Genomic DNA, 27712 nt, shown 5'->3' with positions numbered 1-27712 from the left:
TTTAAAGTGTTTCTTTCATTTTCCTTCACAATAAACGTCTTGTTCTGCAGCGATTCACACATCAGCTTCAGGATATGAGGAGTGTTTTACGCTCTGATCACACACAGGTCCCACGCTCCGTCCTGCTCTCGTCAGGGATTCAGGCACTGGTTTCTGATGGATGTGTGTTTGGCTTTGAGACTCATGTGTGATGTGTAGAAGATGTGTCTCACTCGTCTGCTGTTGCTACGCCACGCTCTCTGTTGTGCTCATAACATCATCCGACGACCCTTCACCCCCGAGGGCAAACATCACACTCCCGTCGCGAGCTTTAGCGCTGATCCAGGGCCAGTGATAGGCAGAGGCGTACGGTGACTCCTGCGCTGGAGGGTTTGGAGCCTGAGATTAGTGGATCTCCTGGTTTATAGCCGTCACATCGTTGTCCTTCACCGTCAGATGTTGCTCATCTACTGCAGGGTTCACAATAAATATTACATCAATACTTTTTTTTTTATTGTCTTTGCAACCCTCTAATGAAAAATTGAATGATACAGTTTAAAACCATAATGTGTGTTTTTATTATTTTCTAGTAATAAACATTTATATATATATATATATATATATATATATATATTAGGGCTGTGCAAGGATTAATTGCGATTAATCGCATCCAAAATAAAAGTCTGTGTTTACATAATATATTTGTGTGTGCTGTATATAATTATTTTTAGATATAAATACACACACATGCATGTATATATTTAAGAAAATGTGTTATTCATATATAAAATATTTTTATTTATATAATATAGATTATGTATTTATTTATATATACAGAATTTAAGTGCAAATAATTCTTAAATATATACATGCATGCATAGGTATTTATATATACAAAATAATTATAACACACACAAATATATTATGTAAACAATTTTATTTGAATGGACTTTTATTTTGGATGCGATTAATCGCAATTAATTTTTGCACAGCCCTAATATATATATATATATATATATATATATATATATATATATATATATATTATTTTTCTAATTTAACACATTTTATATTATATAATATATATATTAATATAAATATCGATATATTTATTATATAGAAAAATATATCAAATTAGAAAATAAAAATAGAAACATTATTTTCTAGCAATAAATTCAAGTACTGAATTATTTTCTAAAATAAACCATATATATATATATATAATTAAAGGAGAATATATTTTTAAAAATGTAAAATTATAAAAAATAATTGTTTAAATTTAACAGTAGGGTCAAGTTGAGCTTTTGACTATGAACAAATGTTAATTTATTATTTATTATTATAATGCAATAATATAATAATAAAGTACATAAAATAATTTCTGTATTTAGCTTTTATTTCCCCTAAACTAAAAAAAAAAAAGACAAATGCATGACACACTTTGCGTGAAATCTAAAAAAAATTGTGAACTTGTCTTGCTATGTTTGCTAAGTTTATGGCAATACTATATTTATGGTTGTTCGCGGGCAAAGATGTCTTTAATGTCATCTAATCACTGTGATTACAGCATTAACAACGCTACGCTTTTCCAGGGCAATGCGAGAGCTGGGTTCTCCTGCAGGACGTGTGTGTGTGTGTGTGTGTGTGTGTGTGTGAGGACAGATCAGCGCTATAGCAGCAGATGTGCTTGTTTCTCTGCAACCCTCCGGCTGGCTAAATATGTGTTGTTTGGTTATGCAAAAAATCCAATAATCCTCATCACTCGACATGGCTGAACGACACCGTGTTAAACATGTGATGATCAAACGATCAGCCTAGTTATCACTGATGCTTTAAAACACGCTTCTCATGATCTGCATCTTCTGCTTTTCACCTGCATGCCAAAGACTGTCCGGTGATCTCAAGAGCATGAACATTTCATCCGAAGAGTTTAACCCGTGAGACGACTAAAGCTCGAGCGCTGCACATCTCTTGATCGAGTGTCTTCTCTCTCTGTGTGTGTGTGTGTGTGGGATTGATGGGTAAAGCTTTTCGGGTTGCTCGTGCAGCTTCTGATTTAAACGTCACAGTGTTTGAGGAGTTGTTGTCTTTTTAGACACTCAGATATAATGCAGCTTTGCTTTAAAACAACAACACAAGTATAACTGCGTACTAATATTACGTTTTTCATTAATTGAATGGATGAATGGAATATGCATCGGTCAAGTTTGGGGTCTGTAGGAAATTAATACTTAATGAAGACGTTTATAATGTATATTTCAAATGCATTGCATGTCATTCAACAAGCAAATTTGTATTACATCAGATCATCATCAAGGGTCATGTGACACTGAAGACTGGAGTAATGATGCTGAAAATCACAGGAATAAATTACACTTTACTGTATATTCACATAGAAAACAGATGATTTAAATAAATAAATAAAAATATCAATTGCAGTGTTTTTGATCAAATAATGCAGCTTTGCAGTCCGACCCAAAACTTTGCATTTGCTCTACGTTTTTTCTCAGTGCATTCTGGGATTTCCTTGTTTCTGTGTGCAAAAGAAGGCACTATAATACCTTTCTGAGCAGCTTTCAGATGTGATGCCTAATGCGACAACTCACTTGGTTTTGAAACAGAGCAAGAAAAACAGAGAATGGTTCTCTCTTGAAAAATCACAATTTAAAGAGAGAGTTCACCCCAAAATATAAACTCTCCCTTGTGTTTTGACTTTTATTCATCTTCAGAACACAAATAAAGATATTCTTAATTAAATCTGAGAGCGGTCTCACTCCTCCATAGGCTTCTATTGTAACTGAAACTTGCCGGAAAAGTTATTAAAGACATCGTTAAAATAGTCCGAGTGTCTACAGCGGCTACATTTTGGGGTGAACCTATCCCTTTAAGTTCAGAATTGCTCTTAAAGGAATAGTTCACTTTTGAAAAAACTTTTGCTGATAATTTACTCACCCCCATGTCATCCAAGATGTCCATGTCTTTCTTTCCTCAGTCGAAAAGAAATTAAGGTTTTTGATGAAAACATTCCAGGATTTTCTCCATATAATGGACTTCAATGGGGTCCAAACGGTTCAAGGTCCAAAAGAGAGTTTCAGTGCAGCTTCAAATGTCTTTAAACGACTCCAGACGATGAATAAGGGTCTTATCATGCGAAACGAGCGGTTATTTAAAAACTTATTCCAAAAATGTAACTTTTCTAAGGACAAATGCTAGCCTTGCTCTATTCTATGAGGCGCGTTTGTAACGTCACGTAATACGTAATTACGTTCAAAAGGTCACGGGCGACGTAGCCGGAAGTACAGAGTCAGTGTTTACAAGTTGAACGCATAGGTTGAACGTGCAAACCAACTCAAACGCCGTTTACAAAAAAGGAATTAAAAGGTAAAACATTTTGATTCTGTACTTCCGGCTACGTCGCCCGTGACCTTTTGAACGTAATTACGTATTACGTGACGTTACAAACGTGCCTCACAGAATAGAGCAAGACTAGCATTTGTCCTTAGAAAAGTTACATTTTTGGAATAAGTTTTGAAATATCTGCTCGTTTCGCTTGATAAGACCCTTATTCATCGTCTGGTGTCGTTTAAAGACATTTGAAGCTGCACTGAAACTCTCTTTTGGACCTTGGACCGTTTGGACCCCATTGAAGTCCATTATATGGAGAAAAATCCTGGAATGTGTTCATCAAAAACCTTCATTTCTTTTCGACTGAGGAAAGAAAGACATGGACATCTTGGATGACACGGGGGTGAGTAAATTATCAGCAAAAGTTTTTTTAAAAGTGAACTAATCCTTTAAAAGAAGGCAGGAACATTGAGGTTGGAGAAGTGCACGTGTGTGTGTGTGTGTGACCCGGCGTCTCTTTGAACTGAAGGAATCCATGACGTTCCTATTGAAACTGATCTGAGTTCTAGAACGTCCCACATTCCAGTTGATCACAGTTTGTCTTTGATGTGTGTCCCAGGTTACGCCCCGGTTACGGGCATGTGTCACCCGCTTCGAAGCTGCACGCTGAACCACGAGGACGGCTTCTCCTCCGCGTTTGTGGTGGCGCACGAAACCGGACACGTGTGAGTTTACATCCGCTTTTCAAACTAAAAAAATGACAATATCCTGCAAAAGTTCATTTATTTCAGTAATAAAGGTGAAACTAATATATTATATAGACTCATCACATGCAAAGTGAGATATTTAATGTCTTTATTTGTTATAAATTTGATGATTATAGCTTATAGATATGAAAACCCCAAATATTGTGAAAAGGTTTTCATAAGTTGTAAGTCATAATCATCAAAATTATAACAAATAAAGGCTTGAAATATCTCACTTTGCATGTAATGAGTCTATATAATATATTAGTTTCACCTTTTAAGTTGAATTAGTGAAATAAATTAAATGTATTCTCAGAGAGGCTTAATCTAGTCCTGGACTGAAATGCATGTTTGATCTGTTTTATCTAAAAGCATCTCTTAAAATATGTCTCAAGATACACACCAGCAATGTTTTTTTTTAAGGCAGAGGTCAATTTACTATCAGATTTAGGGGTCCCAAATTATGGAACAGCTTTTCCCATCTAGCAATAAACTTTTAAACATATTTAAAAGCCCATTTAACTGCTGTTCTAAATTTTTAATATAGAAACTATTTTATTTTTATGTGCTGATTATATATATATATATTTTTCTATTACTGTAATTGTCATTCAATTTTGTCGTGTTATGTGTATGTATGCATATATGCGTGTATTGTGTGTGAGTTATAGATATATGTATTTCACTAGTTTATTGGCACGTTTATTAAAGCTACTTGACTATAAGGCCGAATCCTGGATTAATCTGAGCCCTGTCTGTGAAATTAGGCCTATATTGTTTAAATACTTTAAATATGAGGTAAGAACAAAACACTAAACCTGGTTAAAGGATCTATCTTACAAAATTATTTTCCAAAAGAAAAAAAAAAGCGGACAGGAAAAAGCAAACGTTAATATTAATAATATTAATATTTCATTGGTTCTCTCTTGTTTTTCAGCACAACTACGCAATATGCTTACAAAATCTTTTTAATAATATTGGCTGAAGATGTCTATTTTCCTTGGCTGGTCTTTTTGCAAGAGGAATATATATGTATTTCCAGTCATTTCTCATGTTTACGAGAGGAGTGTTGTGATTAGCAGGAGAATTCGTGAGTTGGAGACATGTTTTGTAATTATGTTGTAATTGTAAAATGCACTAATTTGCATGTATTTTGTCTTCAGTTTCTGAAATATGGCGATAAAGCGCTGCTCATTCAGCCGGTTTAATATAACATCATTTAGTGCAGCAGCGTGAGAATGATAAATACATAAAGCATCTATTATGTGTCTAATGTGCATTAAAACAGCTCAGCGTGAATAAATGATTTGGATGCACATCATAATTACAGCTCATTAGGGCTGCTCGATAGCGCCTCCTGTAGGACAGGACAAACACTTGCTGCTTTTACCACTCTGCCAGATACAAGATATATATATATATACACTGTAAAAAAATATTGTTGGTTTAACTTAAAAAAGTAAGTAACCTGGTTGCCTTAAAATTTTAAGTTCATTGAAATGGAAAAAGTGAGTTAATACAATTGAGCAATATTTCAGTCTCTTATTAGAAAAAAAAGTCCAGTTTTTAATCTTTTAATGAAACAATAATAACCAATATTTATTTTGTTAATAAAATAATATCAACAAATATTTCAATCTCTTGAAAAAAAACAAAACAATATTGACCAATACTTAATGTGTTAATAAACCAATATTAACCAATATTTTATCTCTTAATAAAACAATATTTACAAATATTTGATTTCTTATACTGACCAATATTTCAATCTCTTATTAGAACAAAACTGGGCAATATTTAATCTCTAAATGAAACTATAATAACCAATATTTATTCTGTTAATAAAAAATATTGACCAATATTTAATCTCTTAATAGAACAATATTGACCAATATTTAATATGAAGGAGAATGATTTAATCATCAGAAACTCAAAATTATACGTTATCTGAACTAAATAAATTATTTAAGTTGATTTGACAAAAGAAAAAATGTTGTGATTACTAATCATGAAAAGATTTTTTTACAGTGTAACTACAAAAAATGATGCTTTTCTATGTCATTTTTGTCTTGTTTTCCAGAATAAATATATAAGCATTCTTAAATCAAAATGCATTTACTTGAGAAGCAAAATTATTTAAGAGTTTAATGGAAACAACCATCAGAATGTGGATTGTTTATGCATAACAAAACATTGCATCGAGGGAAAACAAGGTTATTTTTCTGAACCCGCTGACAGATATTTGTTCTCTCATTTTTTCAGGAAACAAGACTCAATAACTTTGCATATTCATTAAATGCATCTTGATTCAGATTTATGTACTGGAAAGTAATTAAATGAGTTTTTGCAGTGCGGTTTGGAGAACAGACGTGCATCATCTGTTTTCTCATGATGAATCATCACTGGAGACTGTTGATGTAATGTTTGCTGTGTCTCTAGAGGTCACATGACCTGCCGGAAAGCTCTAGTTTCACATCATAATTGGTGATGTTTTATTCATGATGAATAGATTGGATGGTGAAAGTGTTCATCAAACCTTTTTATTAACAGTATTTAAAAACATTGTCTTATTAAGACTGGGAACATAAATTAATTAAGAAAGTAAGACCATTTTGATCTTTGAAGTGATTTAAGAGATTACACTAACACTACTGTTTAAAAGTTTGGGGTCATTAAGATAAACAATTATTACTTTTATTCAGCAAGGACACGTTCAATTGATCAGTATAGACGTTTATAATGTTGCAAAAGGTTCTATTTCAAATAATTGCTTTTCTTTTGAACTTTCTGTTCATCAAATAAATGTGTCTTGATCATCAGATCATCATATTAGAGTGATTTGTGAAGGATCATGTGACCTGTCAATCAGTTAAAATCCTCCACATTTTATTTAATTTAATTTCCTGCTGTATCAGAGAGAAATACATACTGCTGCTGTTTATAGAAGAGACTCCTCATATTAGTGCATAATGATGCATTTAAAAGTTATTGTTATTACAGATACGGATATCATTAAATAAATAAATGTCTGTTAAACTTGGATTAGGCACTCACACCATCGGTCGCGCATATCCGCCATGTTTTGTAGTTTTTTGACACTATTTACTCGTGTTTGTAGTTCCTCCTCCAAAGCGCAGTGGATTGTGGGTAATATTAGCCTCTATAGTGAGCACAGATCCACACTTGGAGAATCCACTGGAAGTAGTCGACCATCCGGGGACTTCTGGCCTACTGTTTTTAGGACACACTTATTGTAATCTCACACAGTGTTTAGGCCGGATAGTGGACACATGTGTGAGGATCCTCAGCTGTGTTGTGATGGTTGTGCTGAATGTTTCAGGCTGGGGATGGAGCACGACGGCCAGGGGAACCGGTGCTCAGACGAGACCAGTATGGGCAGCATCATGGCTCCACTGGTCCAGGCCGCGTTTCACAGATACCACTGGTCCCGCTGCAGCAAACAGGAGCTCAACCGATACATACAGTAAGAGCCTCATCTTCATCTTCTGGAGATCATTGCATACACACTTCATCTCTGAGATTAATATGTTTGCTTTTGTCTGTGTTTTCAGTCTGCATTGGTTGCTAATTAAGTTATGTTGATTAGATCCCCGTATATATAGTTACTATATATGAAGAGTTCAGATGCAAAAGCCTCTAAGTGCCATTTGAAATTTTCTTCTAGAATGATCATTTTCATCAAGCTTGTATATTTAAGTTCAGTGATTTCACTTAAATGGCAATGATAATTACCTATTAATTGTTATTTAAGTGAAATTACTGAACTTAAATATACAAGTTTGATAAAAATCATTCAAGAAGAAAATTTCAAATGGCATTTAGAGGCTTTTGCATCTGAACTCTTCATATATAGTATAAAGTTGTAGTTTTCACAGTTCTGTTAGTTTAAGTGTTAGAGACGTATTTCCAGACATATTTCCTCAGTCTGACTGTCACGATTATTGATTAATCTGTCTAATCGCAATTATTTGAGATAACAGCAATAAACCCATTTTTACATCCAAATAAAGAAAATTTAAGCACTTAAAAATGCCATCAAATGTACGATATGTTGTCTACTTTTCCTCCTTTTGAAAAATGTATTATATTGTATTATAAATAATGAATTATATAAATATTATTAAATTGTACAGAACTAATGTAAATCATATATGCCTATTTTATTGTAATTTTTAAATGCATTTTAATATATATTTATATATATATGCATTTAAAAATTATATGCATTTTAATATATAATATAAACTAATATAATTTATATTTTAATATAAAAGATATGCATTTTAATATTTTTAAATGCATTTTAATATATATATATATATATATATATAAATGCATTTAATAATTATAGTAAAATAGGCTCATATGATTTACTTTAATGCTGTGAAAATTAATACTCTAATTGACACAAACATAATCATAATTATATGCATTTTAATATACTATATAAATTAATATAATTTATATTTTAATATAAAAGATATGCATTTTTATATTTTTTAAATGCATTTTAATATATATATATATATATATATATATATAAATGCATTTGATAATTATAGTAAAATAGGCTCATATGATTTACTTTAATGCTGTGAAAATTAATACTCTAATTGACACAAACATAATCATAATTATATGCATTTTAATATATAATATAAATTAATATTTAATATAAAAGATATGCATTTTAATATTTTTAAATGCATTTTAATATATATATATATATATATATAAATGCATTTAATAATTATAGTAAAATAGGCTCATATGATTTACTTTAATGCTGTGAAAATTAATACTCTAATTGGCACAAACATAATCATAATTATATGCATTTTAATATATAATATAAATTAATATAATATATATTTTAATTTAAATGATATGCATTTTAATAATTTTTAAATGCATTTTAATATATATATATATATATATTAAAAATGCATTTAAAAATTCTAATAAAATAGGCCCATATGATTTACTTTCATGCTGTGTTCAAATTAATACTGTAAGTGACATGAACATAATAGAATTAAATTGTTTATTGCAACTATTTATGACATCGGCACAAAATCCGTGACAGGCTTACTAACACCAAAGAAGATGTTTCACATATTCCCAGAGTGCTCTTTCTGACTCTGCGGACAGAAATGCACCACATATGATCATAAAAGTCATATCGGTCACAAAGCGTCACATGACTGGAGAAGAATGTCTTGCACTCCTCATATGTTGCTCTCAACAGTCCCATAAACACATCCTCATCCGTATCGTTTGCGTCCAACAGAAGACAGTAATGCGGGATGAGAGTGAATCGGGCAGGATTTATATGTTTTGATGAAGTTGATCAGCATTTTTGAGCAATGCATTGATGAAGTGCTGTGTGTCTCTCAGCTCGTACGACTGTCTTCTGGATGATCCGTTCGAGCTGAAATGGCCCAAACTCACGGAGCTTCCCGGGATAAACTACTCCATGGATGAGCAGTGCCGCTTTGATTTCGGTGTGGGTTATAAGATGTGCACCGCCGTGAGTATCTCTGATTCTGGGGATTGATTGGTTTATTGTTCTCTTGCATTCTGATAAAATACAAAAATTACAATATGGTGCAAAAGTTCATTTATTTCAGTAATTCAACATAAAAGGTGAAACTAATATATTATATAGACTCATTACATGCAAAGTGAGATATTTCAAGCCTTTATTTGTTATAATTTTGTTGCTTACAGCTTATGAAAACCACAAATATTGTGAAAAGGTTTTCATATCTGTAAGCAACAAAATTATAACAAATAAAGGCTTGAAATATCTCACTTTGCATGTAATGAGTCTATATAATATATTAGTTTCACCTTTTAAGTTGAATTACTGAAATAAATGAACTTTTGCACAATATTTAAATTTTTCGAATTTCACCTGTATGTGAAAACTCAAACTCAAAACTCTCTTCCGTGACACTTTACCTCTGACAAAATATATATATTTTTCCTTTAATCCTCCCTTGTCTGGCATTTGTAAGTTGCTTTGGACAAAGGCATCTGCTAAATGACCAAATGTGTGTTTTCTGGTCCTCCAGTTCCGCACGTATGACCCGTGTAAGCAGTTGTGGTGCAGTCATCCTGATAACCAGTACTTCTGTAAGACGAAGAAGGGTCCGCCGGTCGACGGCACCGAGTGTGCGCCGGGAAAGGTCAGACTTCTCCTCAAACGCTTCAATATCACACAGCATTTATAATATGATTACATATTCAGTTGGCTCAAGAACAAACTGACCGTGCTTTGGAGCAAATGTTCAACTCGCATTAACTCGTCTTTGACAAGCGGACATTTTTTACTTCAAACAGCCGATCATATCTTGACTGATGCTTTTCCGGACTTAGAACAAAACCGATCATTATCATAATCCCTTAAACACGTCTGGACTCTCTGACAATCCATCATTAATACAGTTTTAATACAGAACAAGGTTGTCCAATATTTATTCTGTTAATAAAACAAAACTGACCAATATTTGATCTCTTATTGAAATAATATTGACCAATATTTAAATCTGTTAATTGAATATATATTAATCTTAATAGAACAATATTTACAAATATTTGATCTCTTAATAGTGCAATATTGAGCAATATTTCAGTCTCTTATTAGAACAAAACCGTCCCATTTTTAATCTTTTAATGAAACAATAATAAACGATATTTATTTTGTTAATAAAATAATATCAACAAATATTTCAATCTCTTAAAAAAACAATATTGACCAATACTTAATCTGTTAATAAACCAATATTAACCAATATTTTATCTCTTAATAAAACAATATTTACAAATATTTGATTTCTTAATTGAGCAATATTTCAATCTCTTATTAGAACAAAACTGGCCAATATTTAATCTTTTAACGAAACAATAATAACCAATATTTATTCTGTTAATAAAAAATATTGACCAATATTTCAATCTCTTAATAGAACAATATTGACCAATATTTAATATCTTAATCATATAAAATTGACCAATATTTAATCCCTTAATAAAACAATATTGACCAATATTAAAATCTCTTAATAAAACAATATTGACCTATATTAAAATCTCTTAATATTTTTTTTACAATATTTGATTTCTTAATAGAGTAATATTGAGCAATATTTCAATCTCTTATTAGAACAAAACTGGCCAATATTTAATCTTTTAACGAAACAATAATAACCAATATTTATTCTGTTAATAAAAAATATTGACCAATATTTAATATCTCAATAATATAATATTGACCAATATTTAATCCCTTAATAAAACAATATTGACCAATATTTAATATCTTAATAAAACAATATTGACCAATATTTAATATCCTAATCATATAAAATTGACCAATATTTAATCCCTTAATAAAACAACATTGACCAATATTAAAATCTCTTAATAAAACAATATTGACCAATATTAAAATCTCTTGATATCTTTTTACCAACATTTAATCTTTTAATAAAACAATATTGACCAATATTAAAATCTCCTAATAGAACAATATAGCTTTTTAAAAAAGTACGATCACAGAACGATCCTTTGTGAAACATGTCGTATATTCCAAGTGTCAATTCATATGGAATTAGAATAAAAGCAGGCATGATGTGTTCGTGCTCCTGGTTTAGGACGTATGGTAAAGGTGTGTGTTAGTGATGCTAGTGAATGTGTGTGTTGCAGTGGTGTTTTAAAGGCCACTGCATCTGGAGGTCGTCCCATCAGCCCTACGGTCACGACGGAGGCTGGAGCTCCTGGGGAAAGTTCGGCTCGTGTTCTCGGACCTGCGGAGGAGGAGTTCGATCCCGTAACCGTCAGTGCAACAACCCTGCGTGCGTTTCACAAACACACAGACTCATTTTAGACCTTCCCATAAGAACTCATCTGGAATATTCCCACTTAAAAAATGCTGGCTTGTGTCAACCCAAGTTTGGGTCAAATATGGACAAACCCAAATGTTGGGTTAAAAATGTAATAAAAAAAAATTGACAGTTGAAAGTTGAAGTTGGGTTCAAATTTTAAATGACATTTTTAACCCAACATTTGGGTTTGTCCATATTTGACCCAAACTTGGGTTGAAACAACCCAGCATTTTATATAAACTCGCAATTGTGAGTAAAAAAGTCTCAATTCTGTTTTTTTTTCTTGCGATTGCGACTTTATTTCTCACAATTCTGACTTCATATCTCGCAATTGTGAGATAAAAAGTCGCAATTATTATTATTATTATTTTTTTTATTTAGTAGTGGATACAAGCTTCCATACACTCTAAAAAATGCTGGGTTGTTTTAACCCAATTTTGGGTCAAATATGGACAAACCCGAAATGTTGGGTTAAAAATGTAATGAAAAAATTTAACCCAACGGCTGGGTTAGTCCATATTTGACCCAAAGTTGGGTTAAAACAACCCAGCATTTTTTAGAGTGTAACTTTCACCCGAACTGAATAATAAAAAAACAAGTTTAAATGGGTACGAAAAATACACGCCGCTCACTCTTGCGGTGTGAAACGGCTGTAAGTGTCTTTCCTTGTTTATTAATAATGCTTGGATAACACGACTACGTCTCCTTCGTTATAAATAAAACTGTGCTGCTGTGAGAGTACCAACATTACTTATCACCAGAGGAAAAAATGACGTTTTAGTGGCACAACATCAATTAATAGAAACGTGTTCATTTTCACAGTCGACATTTAGAAAATATTTAGCAAATCTGTGATGTAAACTTCACGTCTCTCTCCACAGTCCTGCGTACGGAGGGCGAGATTGCCCCGGCTCAACCTTCGATTATCAGGTGTGTAACAGCGAGGACTGTCCCGGCCCGTTCGAGGACTTCCGAGCGCAGCAGTGTGTCCAGCGCAGCAACAAATACCACAACAACCTCAAACACACATGGCTGCCGTACGAACACCCTGATGGTGAGGGAAACACGCCGCACTTTTACATATTCAAATTTGCATCCGGAAAAATTTATATATAATTTTATTTTTTTATTTATAAATTAATTATAAATTATAAATAATATTATTAAAATAAAATACTAAAAATTATTATAAATAAATATAAATAATAAAAATTAAAATTAAAATAAAATTTAATCGTTTAAATTAATATTTTGATCCTTTATCAACACTTTTGCATGTGCTGGTGAATAGCTAAAATATTAAAATCTTTCTTTAGTTAGAGTTCTATTTTGATTTACATTTTAATATATTTTTAGCTTTTCCTCAGAGTTTAGGAAACCCTGTTCTGGAGCATTTGGAAAAAATGTAAAAATTCTAACCATATTAAAAAAAAAACAATGTTTCTCTTGGGTAATAATGAACCATTAAATTTTCTTGATATTTGTACAGAATATTATAAAATTGATTAAAAAAAATGAATACTTTTATTCAGCAAGGATGCATTAAATTGATCAAAAGTGACATTTAGAAAAGAAATGCCGTTGAACTTTCTGTTCATCAAATCATCCTGAAAAATAAAATTTCTCACAGTTTCAAAGTTCAAAGGTTGATTTAGCCTTTTCAACAATACAGCTAGTAGGAATTTGCCTTGGTACAGTATGTTCTCATATACCACTTATTAAACAATTTAAGATTAGGGAAGGGAGAGGAGGATTTTTCCACAAAAATATGAAGTGTTCAACATTCATAATAGTCCGAAATATTTCTTGATCATCAGATCCTCATATTAGAGTGATTTCTGAAGGGTCATGTGACACTGAAGACTGGAGTAATGATGCTGAAAATTCACAGGAATAAATTACACTTTACTATATATTCACATAGAAAACTATTTATATATTTAAAACAAAATCTTGCAGATGCCATACTTTTGAACAATCTGTTATAAAAAGGTATGTAATAATAAAAAGACGTGGGACGCCTTTTTTTAAATACGTGGGACGTTTTGTTCCTCCACTTTTGTTGGCCGGTTGGTGTGTTAAGTCTCTCTGAAAGAGCTGCAGACACACAGCGTTCCTGCCAGACGCCGCATCGAGGAAATAAAGAGAAAAACACTCTATACATCCACATTTACTGAGAAATCTCTTTAGATATCATATATCTGTGAGTCACGTCTCACCTTGAGAGCTTTTCTCTGTTTTGTGCATCTCTGATCTGTGTTTCATGAGCGTGGAAGTCATTAAGCAGACACTGTTATTCACAGTGCAGCTTTGAGCTCGTCTGTGCATTGAACAGGGACTGTGATGGAAGTCTTTTGAAATGCCTTTAACACAGGGCTGGTTTTATGGTGAGATGTTGATGTGTGTGTGTGTGTGTGTTTCAGAGGCTCATAAGTGTGAGCTGAGCTGTCGCTCTAAAGAGACGGGGGAAGTCGTCTTCATGAACCAGGTGATGCATGATGGGACACGCTGCAGTTACTCTGACCCGTTCAGCGTCTGCGCTCGAGGAGAGTGTCTGGTGAGAATCACACACACACAAACACACACACACAATAGCGATCAATAATGCTGAATGATATACAGGTGAAACTCGAAAAATATGAATATGGTGCAAAAGTTCATTTATTTCAGTAATTCAACATTAAAGGTGAAACTAATATATTATATAGACTCATTACATGCAAAGTGAGATATTTCAAGCCTTTATTTGCTATAATTTTGATGGCATAAAGCAATGAAAACCTTTTCACAATATTCTAATTTTGAATTTGTGGTTTTCATATCTGTAAGCCTTAATTATCAAAATTATAGCAAATAAAGGCTTGAAATGTCTCACTTTGCATGTAATGAGTCTATATAATATATTAGTTTCATCTTTTAAGGTGAATTACTGAAATAAATGAACTTTTGCACCATATTCATATTTTTCGAGTTTCACCTGTATACATGCATGCAGTATATAAAATTTTGCTTATAGGTACATTTTTGAAAGTCTCTTATGCACACAAAAATACGGTAAATTCAATTATATAAGTCAATATAAATTTTTTCTATGTGAATATATAGTAAAGTGTAATTTATTCCTGTGATTTCCAGCATCATTACTCCAGTCTTCAGTGTCACATGATCCTTCAGAAATCACTCTAATATGAGGATCTGATGCTCAAGAAACATTTCTGGCTATTGTTTAAAATAAGAGCTTTTGTGCTTTAAGATCCCTGTTTGTTGTTTATCAAATTCAGTTATGTCTATATTGTATGGAAGCTTGTTTCTGCCACAGAATAAAACATTTTTAAAAGATAATTGTGATTTTTTGCTATAAAAACTAAGAATTGTCAGATAAAAAGTCAGAATTGTGGAATATAAAGACAGAATTGCGAGATGTAAAGTCAGAATTGATTGATACAAAGTCGCAATTTTGTGATATAAAGTCTTTTTTCCCTTAGAATTGGCCTGATAAGTCGCAATTGCGATTTTATATCTCACAATTCTGAGAAAAGATGTCAGAATTTTGAGATATAAACTCGCAATTATGTGTTATAAAGTCAGAATTTTAAGATGTAAACTCACAATTGTGAGAAAAAAAGTCAGAATACTGTCATCTCTCTACTTTCTCTCTCTCTCAGCACGTCGGCTGTGATAAGGAAGTGGGATCGTACAAACAGGAGGATAAATGTGGCGTATGTGAGGGAGACAACTCACACTGTCGCACCGTCAAACTCACACTCACTAAAACCCCGAAGAAGACAGGTACACACTCACACACACACACACGAGCCTGACAGACAAAACCTGCTCATTATTCATTAACATGCATGTCTCTTAAGACTTAATGCAGTAACTAACTATTAGGGCCATATGAAATTTATTTTATTTCTTCACAAATTCTGTTTTATTTTTTTACTCATTCCATTTTTCCATTCTGTTTCCATGGGGTTTTTTTTTCTTCTTCTTTTTTTTAATGGACTTGGTTTAAATGGTTAAATTAAATGTTATTGATCCAAAAGCAAGTCTAATTATTCACAATTATGAAACTTATGCAATCTAACAGCAATTTACAAACAATTGACCAAAAAGTAATTTTCATTAATTTTTTGTTTTTGTTTTACCAAATTCAAATTTTCTCTTTTATTGTTTTTTTTTAATTTAATTTAATTTTATTAAACAAAAGCATCTTTAATAATTGGATTCATAAAAACAAGTTAATTTATATAATAAAAAAATTGTCTTCTTTTTTTTTTGGGAAATTCTGTGTATTTTAATTTATCTTTTAATCAAATGAAAATTAAACCCTTTTGGCAAACAAAAAAGTACTACACAACAGAGGCCTACTGTTAAAATGAAAACATGGAAGAAAAAATGTGTGATTATTTCTTTAAAAAATAAAGTTTTAATAATTTTTATTATTATTACTTCTGCTGCATTAAGACTTACATTCCACTATACAACAGTAACATATTTCAATTCAATTCAATTCAATACTGCTCATAGTTAGTTCATGTCAGCTCAGGTACATTAAAAATTATTTTAACAGACTCAACTTTTGATTTCAATAATGTATTCATTCATAAATGTTAAAATGCACAATAACTAAGAAGCTTTTCATTGCTAGGAACGAAAAGCACCAATGAAACCTTATTGTAAAAATTTTACCAATATTTTCATATCTGGATGAATCTAGTCTTCCTAAATCATCTGAATAATAACAATGAGATTTTTTTTTTTTTTTTGCATCATGGTGATGAGAATTTGAAATGATTATGAAAATATCGTTAGTGCTAAACTATTCTTAATTGGCTGTATGTGAAATGTAATGACTGGTCCATGTACTGTGTTGTGTCGTGATCTCTAGGGTTGCTGAAGATGTTTGATATTCCCGCCGGCGCTCGGCACATTGTGATTGAGGAGAACGACACGTCGCCTCACGTGATTGGTGAGTTCGTACCTGCGGATCTTTCGGGAGAAATCAATGCTTTTCCACCCAGAGCTGGTCATGCATCCTATTGAGACCAATTACTGCCTTCCCATCATGCTTTGTGTGCGTGCATGTGCCATTGTACATTTCCTGACAGCTTAGCTTCAGCAGTTTTTCTGAAGGTTTTTTTCTTTCCTTTTCTTTTTGTTTTTACGATCATGTTGAAAATCTGAGAGAAAATATGAAGTGTTTTAATGTGAAGTTTTTACTGCAATCAAACAAGTTCAGGCTATGTTCACAATAGCACACTTCTATTATTTATAGTGTGGCTGTTAACTAGATTTTAATTAACTGAAATAAATATTACATGAAAAACTTAAACTAGAGATATTTTTTAATGTTTTCTTGGCAAATAACTGGAATAAAGTTAGTTTATTAAAAAATCTTTTAAAATCAATTAAAATATAACTGAAATATATAAAAATAAATTATAAATGTTATAAGAAAAACTTTAACTAAATGAATATTTAAAATGTTTTCTTGGCAAATAACTGGAATAAAATGAGTTTATAAAAAATTAAATAAAATTGAAATCAATAAAATTCTAATCAAAAATAAAGTAGGCTATAACTATTATAATAAAAATTTAAACTTAATAAATTAGAAATTAATTTAAACTGGAGTAATAGGATTAGTAAAACTAAAATAAAATTTGACCTAAAATAAATATTTAAAAACACTAATAAAAATGAAAAACATAAAATTACCTAAACTTAAATCAAGTGTAAAAAAAGAAAACAGAAATTATAAAAATAAAAACCAATTCAAGATATTAATCAAAACTGTAATAGTATACTAAGATGTTTTATACAAAATTGAAATAAACAGTTATAATCCTTTAGTTTAGTATATATACTGCATAATATCGATTATCTTCAGTCTGTCTTCGCCTTCCACACAGAGTTACCATGATCTGAGCTGAAGTTGTGTAATATTGCTGCCTCTTCTGTCCTCAGCCGTTAAAAATCAGGTCACCGGCAGTTTCATCTTAAACGCCAAAGGAGAAGAAGCCGAGTCCAAGAGCTTCATCGAGAACGGGTTGGAGTGGGAATACTCTCTGTCGGGCGGGAAAGAGTTGCTGAAGAGCGCCGGGCCGCTGAACGAACCCATCGTGGTTCTGGTGAGACAGTGAGGACGAGCGCTTTAATCAGGAGTGTGTTTCCCAAAGCATCGTTAGCAATCTGTCCCGTCGTTATCAGCCGAGTTTCCCCAAACCAATGTCAAACTAATTCATTACGAGTTACTAATTACCTTCTCAACTGTGTAATTAGATTACTCTCTCTAAAAAGTATTTAATCAAGCCTACTTACTTTCCAAATCTACCTCAAGCAGCTGAATAATACATGAAACGGTTTTAATTCTTTCAAATAAATACTATAAAATAGCATGAATTATGATGAAACTGACCGCCAGTGTACGGGGAACACACTCCGGCTGGACTGAGCTGATGTGACGGGTGTTGAGTTGAGTTTGTCTCTCTGAGCAGATCGTCCCGCAGGCCGAGGACACCAAGATCAGTCTGAGCTACAAGTACATCATTCATGAAGATCTGCTGCCGGTCATCACCAACAACAACGTGCTTCTGGCGGAGCTGGACACGTACGAGTGGGCGCTGAAGAGCTGGTCTCAGTGCTCAAAGCCCTGCGGCGGAGGTGAGCGAGAGTGTCTGCAATATCTCCACTAGAACAGCTCTGTACTGTGGAAGCTTGTTTCCGACACAGAATGAAAAATAAAAAAGGGATTGCGACTTTTTATCTCACAATTCTGACTTTTTTTCTCACAATTCCAAATTTACATCTCGCAATTCTGCCGTTATTTCTCAGAATTGCGAGATATAAAGTTGCAATTGTGTGATATAAAGTCAGAATTGTGAGATATAAGTCAGAATTGTGTGATATAAAGTCAGAATTGTGTGATATAAGTCAGAATTGTGTGATATAAAGTCAGAATTGTGTGATATAAAGTCAGAATTGTGTGATATAAAGTCAGAATTGTGAGATATAAGTCAGAATTGTGTGATATAAAGTCAGAATTGTGAGATATAAAGTCAAAATTTTGTGATATAAAGTCGCAATTGCATGATATAAAGTCAGAATTGTGTGATATAAAGTCACAATTGTGTGATATAAAGTCAGAATTGTGTGATATAAAGTCAGAATTGTGTGTTTTAAAGTCAGAATTGTGTGATATAAAGTCAGAATTGTGTGATATAAAGTCAGAATTGTGTGATAGTCAGAATTGTGAGATATAAAGTCTGAATTGTGAGATATAAAGTCAGAATTGCATGATATAAAGTCAAAATTTTGTGATATAAAGTCAGAATTGCATGATATGAAGTAAAAATTTTGTGATATAAAGTCGCAATTGTGAGATATAAAGTCAGAATTGTGAGATATAAAGTCAAAATTTTGTGATATAAATTCAGAATTGTGAGATATAAAGTCAGAATTGCATGTTATAAAGTCGCAATTGCGTGATATAAAGTCTGAATTGCGAGACAAAGTCAGAATAGCATGTTATAAAGTCGCAATTGTGAGATATAAACTCAGAATTGTGAGATATAAAGTCAGAATTGTGTGATATAAAGTCAGAATTGCGAGACAAAGTCAGAATAGCATGTTATAAAGTCGCAATTGTGAGATATAAACTCAGAATTGTGAGATATAAAGTCAGAATTGTGATAAAGTCGCAATTGTGTGATATAAAGTCAGAATTGTGAGATATAAAGTCAGAATTGTGATAAAGTCGCAATTGTGTGATATAAAGTCAGAATTGTGTGATATAAAGTCAGAATTGCGAGACAAAGTCAGAATAGCATGTTATAAAGTCGCAATTGTGAGATATAAACTCAGAATTGTGAGATATAAAGTCAGAATTGTGATAAAGTCGCAATTGTGTGATATAAAGTCAGAATTGTGAGATATAAAGTCAGAATTGTGATAAAGTCGCAATTGTGTGATATAAAGTCAGAATTGCGTTATAGAGATAGAGAGGTTAAAGAGATGTGTTTTACGTCTATATTTACACTGGCAGAGTGTGTGCGCTTCCACAACAACAACAACAACAAAAAGTATATTTATTTATCAAGGATGCACTAAATTAATCAAAAGTAAAGACAAATTTCTATTTCAAATAAATGCTGTTCTTTTGAACTTCCTATTCATGAAAAATTCCTGAAAAATAAAATGTTCACCTTTTCCACACAAATATGAACTGTTTTCAACATTGATAACAATCATAAATGTTTCTTGATCATCAGATCCTCATATTAGAGTGATTTCTGAAGGGTCATGTGACACTGAAGACTGGAGTAATGATGCTGGAAATCACAGGAATAAATTACACTTTACTATATATTCACATAGAAAACAGATGATTTAAATTATAATAATATTTCACTGTTTTCTATGGAATCTTGTTTCAGCCACAGAAAACATTTTAAAAGATAATTGTGACTTTTTTCCTCAGAATTGCATGTTTGTATCTCGCAATTCTGACTTTACAACTCACAATTTGTTATAAAGTCAGAATTGCGAGATTTAAACATGCAATTCTGAGATAAAAAGTCAGAAATGCGAGATGTAAACTCCCAATTATGAGAAAAAAATATTTTTTATTCTGTGGCGGAAACAAATTTCCACAAAAAACAGCTGTTTTACATTATAATAATATTTCATTATTTTACGATATTTTCGATAAAATAAAAGCCGCTTTAGTGCAGCAGAAGAGACTTTTCCCCCCAAAAAATGTTTTTAATGCGACCAATGTGTGTCCCTCAGGGGTCCAGTTCACGAAGTACGGCTGTCGGAGGAAGAGCGACGGGCGTTTGGTTCACAGGAACTTCTGCGAGACCAGTAAAAAACCCAAACCCATCCGCAAACGCTGCAACACCAACAGCTGCAGCCAGCCCACGTGAGTCCCGCCCCGCACGCACGCAGAGTCAGCCGAGCCTCGGGTCACGCGGTACTGAGGTGTGTGTGTGTGTGTGTGTGTGCAGGTGGGTGCTGGAGGAGTGGGGCCCGTGCAGTAAGTCCTGTGGGAAGCTGGGATATCAGTCTCGTGTGGTCCAGTGCATGCAGCCGCTCCTGAACGGCACACACAGACCCGTACACACCAAATACTGCAGCGAGGAGCGTCCCGAGACCCGGAGAGCCTGCAACACCAGCGCCTGCCCGTCCCAGTGGAGGACCGGGGCCTGGGCACAGGTGAGGCGCTATTAACCCCTTTAATCCCTCCGCAAAGACCCGCCCCCTTTAGTTACTGTTGCTATGTCTGACAAGCCACGCCTCCTTCATGCCACATCATGTGAAGAGCAGAGGACACTGACAGACAGGACACACCAGCTTACTTTTGATATGAAACTAAGTCTCATCTTTCAAATTTGGTAATATTTTTAAAGACATTTAAACAATGAATAGCGTTTTGTGGCTCTTTAGTGTGTCTGATCGTTCAATTAAAGCCGCTGGTGAACCGATCATCTCTTCCTTCTAGTTCATTTATTGCATAAAATAAACAAAAACAATGTTGTTTTAACCGCGGAAAGACGTCGTTCATATCCTCCAATGTTAATCTACTAACTGTCCTGACGGCTTTGTCAGACAAAGATGGCGGATTCGGCGGATGGTGGATTATGATTGGTCGGATCGCCTGTCAATCAAACTCCCTGCGAAGGGTCAATTGTGACCGCAACTTTTTTCTTATTACTGGGAGCTCTAAAAGTGTTGTTATTAGTTTTGCGCAAGAAATTCATATTTTATATGAAAAATGTTATTGTCAAGGAAGTCACCTTTATATATATATATATATATATATATATATATATATATATAATTGTTTCAAAGCAGCTTTATAGAGAAAATAATACAACAAAGATTTTTCCCAGAAGAAAATAGCGTCACAGTCCCTCTTAAGTAACTTCAGTGATGGTTCATTTTTGTTGTAAAAAAGTTATTAATTTTGTTAATTTAATTTAGTTAATTATTATTTATATAAATAGCGGCTCTGGGGAAAACCTTAATGTCATAACTCAGTTCTTATATAATAGTGTGTATGCAGGAGATCAATGATATTGTTGAATATTAAATTAAATGTATTTATTTTGTATTTATATTTATATACAAATATATTCTGTTCGTAATACGTGTAAATTTGTTAATGGTCACAAATGTGACAGGTAGTATAACGTGTGTGTGTGTGTGTGTTTATTTTATTATTTAGAACTCGAATAAAACTCACTTCCCCAAAATTAGTGATGATCTGCAATCTCTGTGTTTTAATATTTTGCTACATTTCCTTCTGCTAAGAGAATTCACTAAATGTGTTTATTAATATGAATCTTTTTGATGATATAAAACAAAATAGTCATTTATTTACCATTACAAGCATGTATAATTATTATTATGTATGTGTGTGTGTTTAAGAGAGAGAGCTTTGATGTGGATGTCGCTGCTTTGAACACAGTTTCTGTTTTTTGGTTGTTTTGTTATTCTTTTTCATTTATTCAGATGAGCTTATTCATGAACAAATCACAGAGCTGGAAATTGTCCGCTTTGTGTTGGACTGAACGACTCTCTGTACTGTAAACACTGTGTATTCTGGAGCTCGCCTTAATCTGGGTCTGCAGACGAGTTTGTGTGTTAAATGGTGTGGAAACCACAGTACAATAGAGTTTAGATGAGTTTCTTTTCTTTCACACTGCCATTCGTTTTCACGCTTCAAATCCATGATTTTCTTGTGACTGCGAATCTGCAGTGTGTGGGAGATGACATCATGTTTACGGTTAAAGGACGAGAGTTCATACGTTACAGCAAACGACTGAAAGATTTCCTGTCAACACGTTGAAATCAATGACACTCCCTCTCAACAAGACCCACACACACACACACACACACAGATGAGATGAAGCTGATGATCACATAACTTGGCTTCAGTCAGAAGGTCAAACAGACACAAGTTAAATATTTCAGTTAAATCATTTTGATCACAGTGAAAATGTACCAGACGTCTAAACCATCGCTCAGGAATAGACGAGTCATCAATTAGATAAAGAAATGAAATGAAACTGAACACCTTTTAATCACTGTTGACTGCTTACATGATGGAATATTAAACATCTCGCTAATTATTTTGGCAAAAATGACATAACTAAATTCAAGGTTATTTTGGCTAGAAGTGTGTCACTCATAGCCGGACTACATCGGGTCTGTAGTTAACCGAGACATGAACGGCTATTGCTTTCTGAGGCACATGTGATTGTGATTGTGATTGTGATTGTGTGTATCCTCCAGTGTTCGGTGAGCTGTGGCGAAGGGATCCAGCAGAGACAGGTGATCTGTAGACCGTCCGACAGCAGCGCCGGCCCGTGTGACGCAGAAAAACCCCAGTCTGTGTCCATCTGCAAACTCCCTCCCTGCCCAGGTGAACCAGTGTGATCCAGAACCAGTGTGAACCAGTGTGATCCAGTGTGATTCAGAACCAGTGTGAACCAGTGTGATCCAGTGTGATTCAGTGTGATCCAGTGTGATCTAGTGTGATCCAGTGTGAATCAGTGTGATCCAGTGTGAATCAGTGTGATCCAGTGTGAACCAGTGTGATCCAGTGTGAATCAGTGTGATTCAGTGTGATTCAGTGTGATCCAGTGTGAATCAGTGTGATCCAGTGTGAATCAGTGTGATCCAGTGTGAATCAGTGTGATCCAGTGTGATCCAGTGTGATCCAGTGTGAATCAGTGTGATCCAGTGTGAATCAGTGTGGTTCAGTGTGAATCAGTGGACCCAGTGTGATCCAGTGTGATCCAGTGTGAATCAGTGTGATCCAGTGTGAATCAGTGTGGTTCAGTGTGAATCAGTGGACCCAGTGTGAATCAGTGTGATCCAGTGTGAATCAGTGTGATCCAGTGTGAATCAGTGTGATCCAGTGTGAATCAGTGTGATCCAGTGTGAATCAGTGTGGTTCAGTGTGAATCAGTGTGATCCATTCTGAATCAGTGTGAATCAGTGTGATCCAGTGTGAATCAGTGTGGTTCAGTGTGAATCAGTGGACCCAGTGTGAATCAGTGTGATCCAGTGTGAATCAGTGTGATCCAGTGTGAATCAGTGTGATCCAGTGTGAATCAGTGTGATCCAGTGTGAATCAGTGTGGTTCAGTGTGAATCAGTGTGATCCATTCTGAATCAGTGTGAATCAGTGTGATCCAGTGTGAATCAGTGTGGTTCAGTGTGAATCAGTGGACCCAGTGTGAATCAGTGTGATCCAGTGTGAATCAGTGTGATCCAGTGTGAACCAGTGTGATCCAGTGTGAATCAGTGTGATCCATTCTGAATCAGTGTGAATCAGTGTGATCCAGTGTGAATCAGTGTGAAGTAGTCTGATCCAGTGTGATCATTGTGATCCAGTATGAAACATAAGAGACCTGAGATCATTTGTGTTGCTCATGAGATTCAGCAGCTGCAGATCCAACCTCTGGAAATTGTGTTCAGCTTCGTTTCTCTGTCTGATTTCTTAAAAGAGCTTCACAGCCTTTGATATTCATTTGCCTTTCATTGAACAGAAGAGCAGCCGGAGCATCAGCTGAACTCACCTTTGAACAATAACAATGAATTACCTTCAAAACCAGAGGAAATATTTCATCAGAGATAAAAATGAAATTGCAAAAAAAATATATATATTATGTTGGCTTGACTTCACAGTGACTTCCCGTCTGACAGAAAATGTGTGTGTTTTTCCCAGGAGAGCCGTCTTTACCCAGTCCAACTAAAGATTTACTGGAGAATCTCACCACCGAGGAGGAGAAACTGCCGGAAAACACTGTGGATAAACTCTCCAGTAAGTGACTCGTCAATACAGTCACTGACGGGTCATCGATCCACTTCTGTGATTATTGATTAGCCTGTTCAATCGTTTGTTTGGTCAAAAATATGGTAAAAATTTGAAATATTTTTACAATATAAAATAGCTGTGAATATACAGTAAAGTGTGATTTATTTCTGTGATCAAAGCTGAATTTATCATCATTACTCCAGTCTTCAGTGTCACATGACCCTCCACAAATCACTCTAATATGATGATCTGATGATCAAGACACATTTATGAATATTATCAAGGTTGAAAACAGTTTTTGTGGAAACCGTGATGCAATTTATTTTCAGGATTTTTTGATGAATAGAAAGTTCAAAAGAAAAGCATTTATTTTAAATAGAAATCTTTTTGATTTTTAATGTTTTTTTTTTTTATTTTTACATTGGTTTTTATATATATTTATTGTGACTTTTAATTAATTTAATGCATCCTTGATAAATTATTATTTTTTAAACAGTGTATGTTCACATACCATTTTTTTGCATCGTATTCCAAGCAATACTTAAATCAGTTATGTGTTATATTACTTTGAAAAAAAATTTGATTTAAATGACAAAAACACAAATAAATACAATGTAACAAAGATGCAAATGAAGTAAACTGTTCTTTTCAGGTTTTTCAGGCAGGTCTGACCGTAGTTAAGCAAATGTAAAATAACTGCATACTGTATAAATTAAAAATCCTTATTAAAGTAACAAAAGTTACTGTATTCAGTCGAGAGCAGTGAGTGATTGTTCTTTGTCTTTTGTTGTTTGATTAACTTTAAAAACACAGACAGCATCAGGAATATTAGGCTACTGTCACTTTAAAATCAAATCCACTGATATTACATTGATACTGTTTACTCTCAACTGTTTACATTCACTTAAGACATAACAAAACATAACTTCATATTTTGTGATGATGCATCACGTTTGTTCATGTTCATGTTCGAATGTTAATTTTAGCCCCTGTTCACATTGTATGATTCTAATGTATTTTTATTATGAATTAAATGATTGAATGACTAAAGTATGTACGGTTCATTGTCTCCTGCAGACGAGCCGTGTCTGGGTGATAAGTCGATCTTCTGTCAGATGGAGGTTCTGGCTCGGTATTGCTCCATCCCGGGTTATCAGAAGCTGTGCTGCGAGTCCTGTAACAGGAAGTTGGGTTTCTTCAGTACCGTTTCTCCAGATCTGCATCCTCCGTTCTCTTGGCTTCCGGATTTCACCTTCCCGCCTCTGCTTCAAACGAGTCCCGATCCGACGTCTAAACCCACTAAACCCAGCCCTAAAACGGACCCCAGCACTTCAGTGCCGCCCCAGACCCGACCGGAGTCCGCCACCTCTCCTCTACCTCCAGCGCCGAGCGTTCCCGTCACGCGACCCGGCGGACTCCAGAACCAGAACGCCACTTTAGACTCGACCCGGAGGAAAAGCAACTCGCCGGTCACATGATCGTCAGTGAATCAGAGACTCAGTTATTGGTTACCTCATGCAGAATGAACCGACATCAACCACAAATCCGCTGCTCTTCCCACAATCCTCTGCTTTACGTGTGGAAACGGAAGGAAACAATGAAAGGTGCTGTTATTTAAACCGTCAATGACTTTCAGATAAATCCGTGTTGTTTCGTGTCCTCAGAACTACTTTAGTGTGTGTGTGTGTGTGTGTGTGGCTCCATTACGCCATGTAGATCATAGCAGTGTTACTTTGAGTCTAGCTACGTACGTTTGCTTTGTAACTCTGACGTAGTTTTGTGATCGCAGTATATTTATACAGCATTTATTAGTCATTGTTGTTTGCTCACAGTGCATTCATTAGCTAATGTTAAGATTAATAAGTGCTGTAAAAGAATTGTTCATCGTTAGTTCATGTTAGCTGTTGCGTAATGCATACTGTTAATATACTGAGCGTATGCTGTATGCTTACAACAGGGTTGTTATTGTTAACTAGAACTGTTAAAAAAAATCTGAAATAAAATTAGGATTACTATTTTTAACTTAAAACTGCTGTGTTGCTAACTACCTAAAACAAGTTTACGTTGAAATACTAAAACGGAAATAAAATTAAATTTTAACTGTATAGAAAAAAAGTAATAAAAATGACAAACGCACTTGACAAAATGACTAAAATTGAAATTCTAATTCTTATAATCTTATACTATATTAGTATACATAATACTAAAACACCTCTAGCGATTGTTCTAATCCGTGCATTTCATTTATATTTTAATATGTCATAACTTTTATACTACTGAAGTGTTACAAAGCAAGTGTATTCGTCGTTCTAGACGTCTCTGGTGCTCCTGTCTGAGGTTAACAAACTCACCTGTGAAACACCAACCACCTCGATTGCATGACCTGGCCGTTCTCCGTGTTTTTTTTTGAGCTAGCTCTGAAAGCGTTGTGATGTTTTCAGGTGGTTTTGTATATATTGTATATAGCTGCAGGTTTGAGGACGGATGCGAGAGCGTCCAGAGCTCATGACAACGTCTCTCTCATGTGGTTTCACCTAATTTCTGTATTGTATAGTACTTGTATATACGTGAATGAGAGCTTTAAGTGTTAATATTTATTAAATTTTTAAGTTGTAGGATGATGAAATACATGAAAATATACACACTGAGAAGAAAACTGGAGTTTTGATTTTGTCTGTGTTTTGTCTACTGGTTAGACTTTTTCGAAACGTGTCCCTGATTCACTGTGGTAAGTCTATTATAAGTGTATATATTTAACCCCTTCAGACCTGAATAATGTCTCAAGTTCCTGAAAAATATAAAAGTACATTTTCCCAGCTCATGAGGCTTCTATAAATGAAAACAAATGAAAAAAAATTATATAGTTGCTTTTATTGTGATTTTGTTTGTCCATTCCAATGG

At 33.9% G+C, this 27712-nt stretch overlaps 1 protein-coding gene across 2 annotated transcripts in view; it reads left to right on the top strand.

Annotated features, from left to right (window-relative positions):
- adamts14 (ADAM metallopeptidase with thrombospondin type 1 motif, 14) overlaps positions 1–27472 on the top strand; it is a 72373-nt gene extending 44901 nt beyond the window's left edge. For both annotated transcript variants that reach the window (XM_039650758.2, XM_039650747.2), the window contains exons 7-22: positions 3944–4049; positions 7411–7554; positions 9489–9621; positions 10169–10282; positions 11802–11950; positions 12862–13034; positions 14404–14537; positions 15646–15769; positions 16872–16952; positions 17951–18114; positions 18481–18646; positions 20774–20906; positions 20992–21199; positions 23282–23411; positions 24722–24817; positions 25889–27472. In XM_039650758.2, coding sequence (XP_039506692.2) covers positions 3944–4049; positions 7411–7554; positions 9489–9621; positions 10169–10282; positions 11802–11950; positions 12862–13034; positions 14404–14537; positions 15646–15769; positions 16872–16952; positions 17951–18114; positions 18481–18646; positions 20774–20906; positions 20992–21199; positions 23282–23411; positions 24722–24817; positions 25889–26289 — 2456 coding nt within the window. In that variant the 3' untranslated portion in view covers positions 26290–27472. The remainder of the gene's footprint in view (positions 1–3943; positions 4050–7410; positions 7555–9488; positions 9622–10168; positions 10283–11801; positions 11951–12861; positions 13035–14403; positions 14538–15645; positions 15770–16871; positions 16953–17950; positions 18115–18480; positions 18647–20773; positions 20907–20991; positions 21200–23281; positions 23412–24721; positions 24818–25888) is intronic.
- Positions 27473–27712: the final 240 nt, after the last annotated feature.

Source organism: Pimephales promelas, chromosome 17, assembly GCF_988280905.1.
Source record: "Pimephales promelas chromosome 17, fPimPro1.hap1.1, whole genome shotgun sequence".
NCBI lineage: Eukaryota > Metazoa > Chordata > Actinopteri > Cypriniformes > Leuciscidae > Pimephales > Pimephales promelas.
Note: the sequence above shows the minus strand (reverse complement) of the source record. Positions and strands in the feature narration are given on the sequence as shown.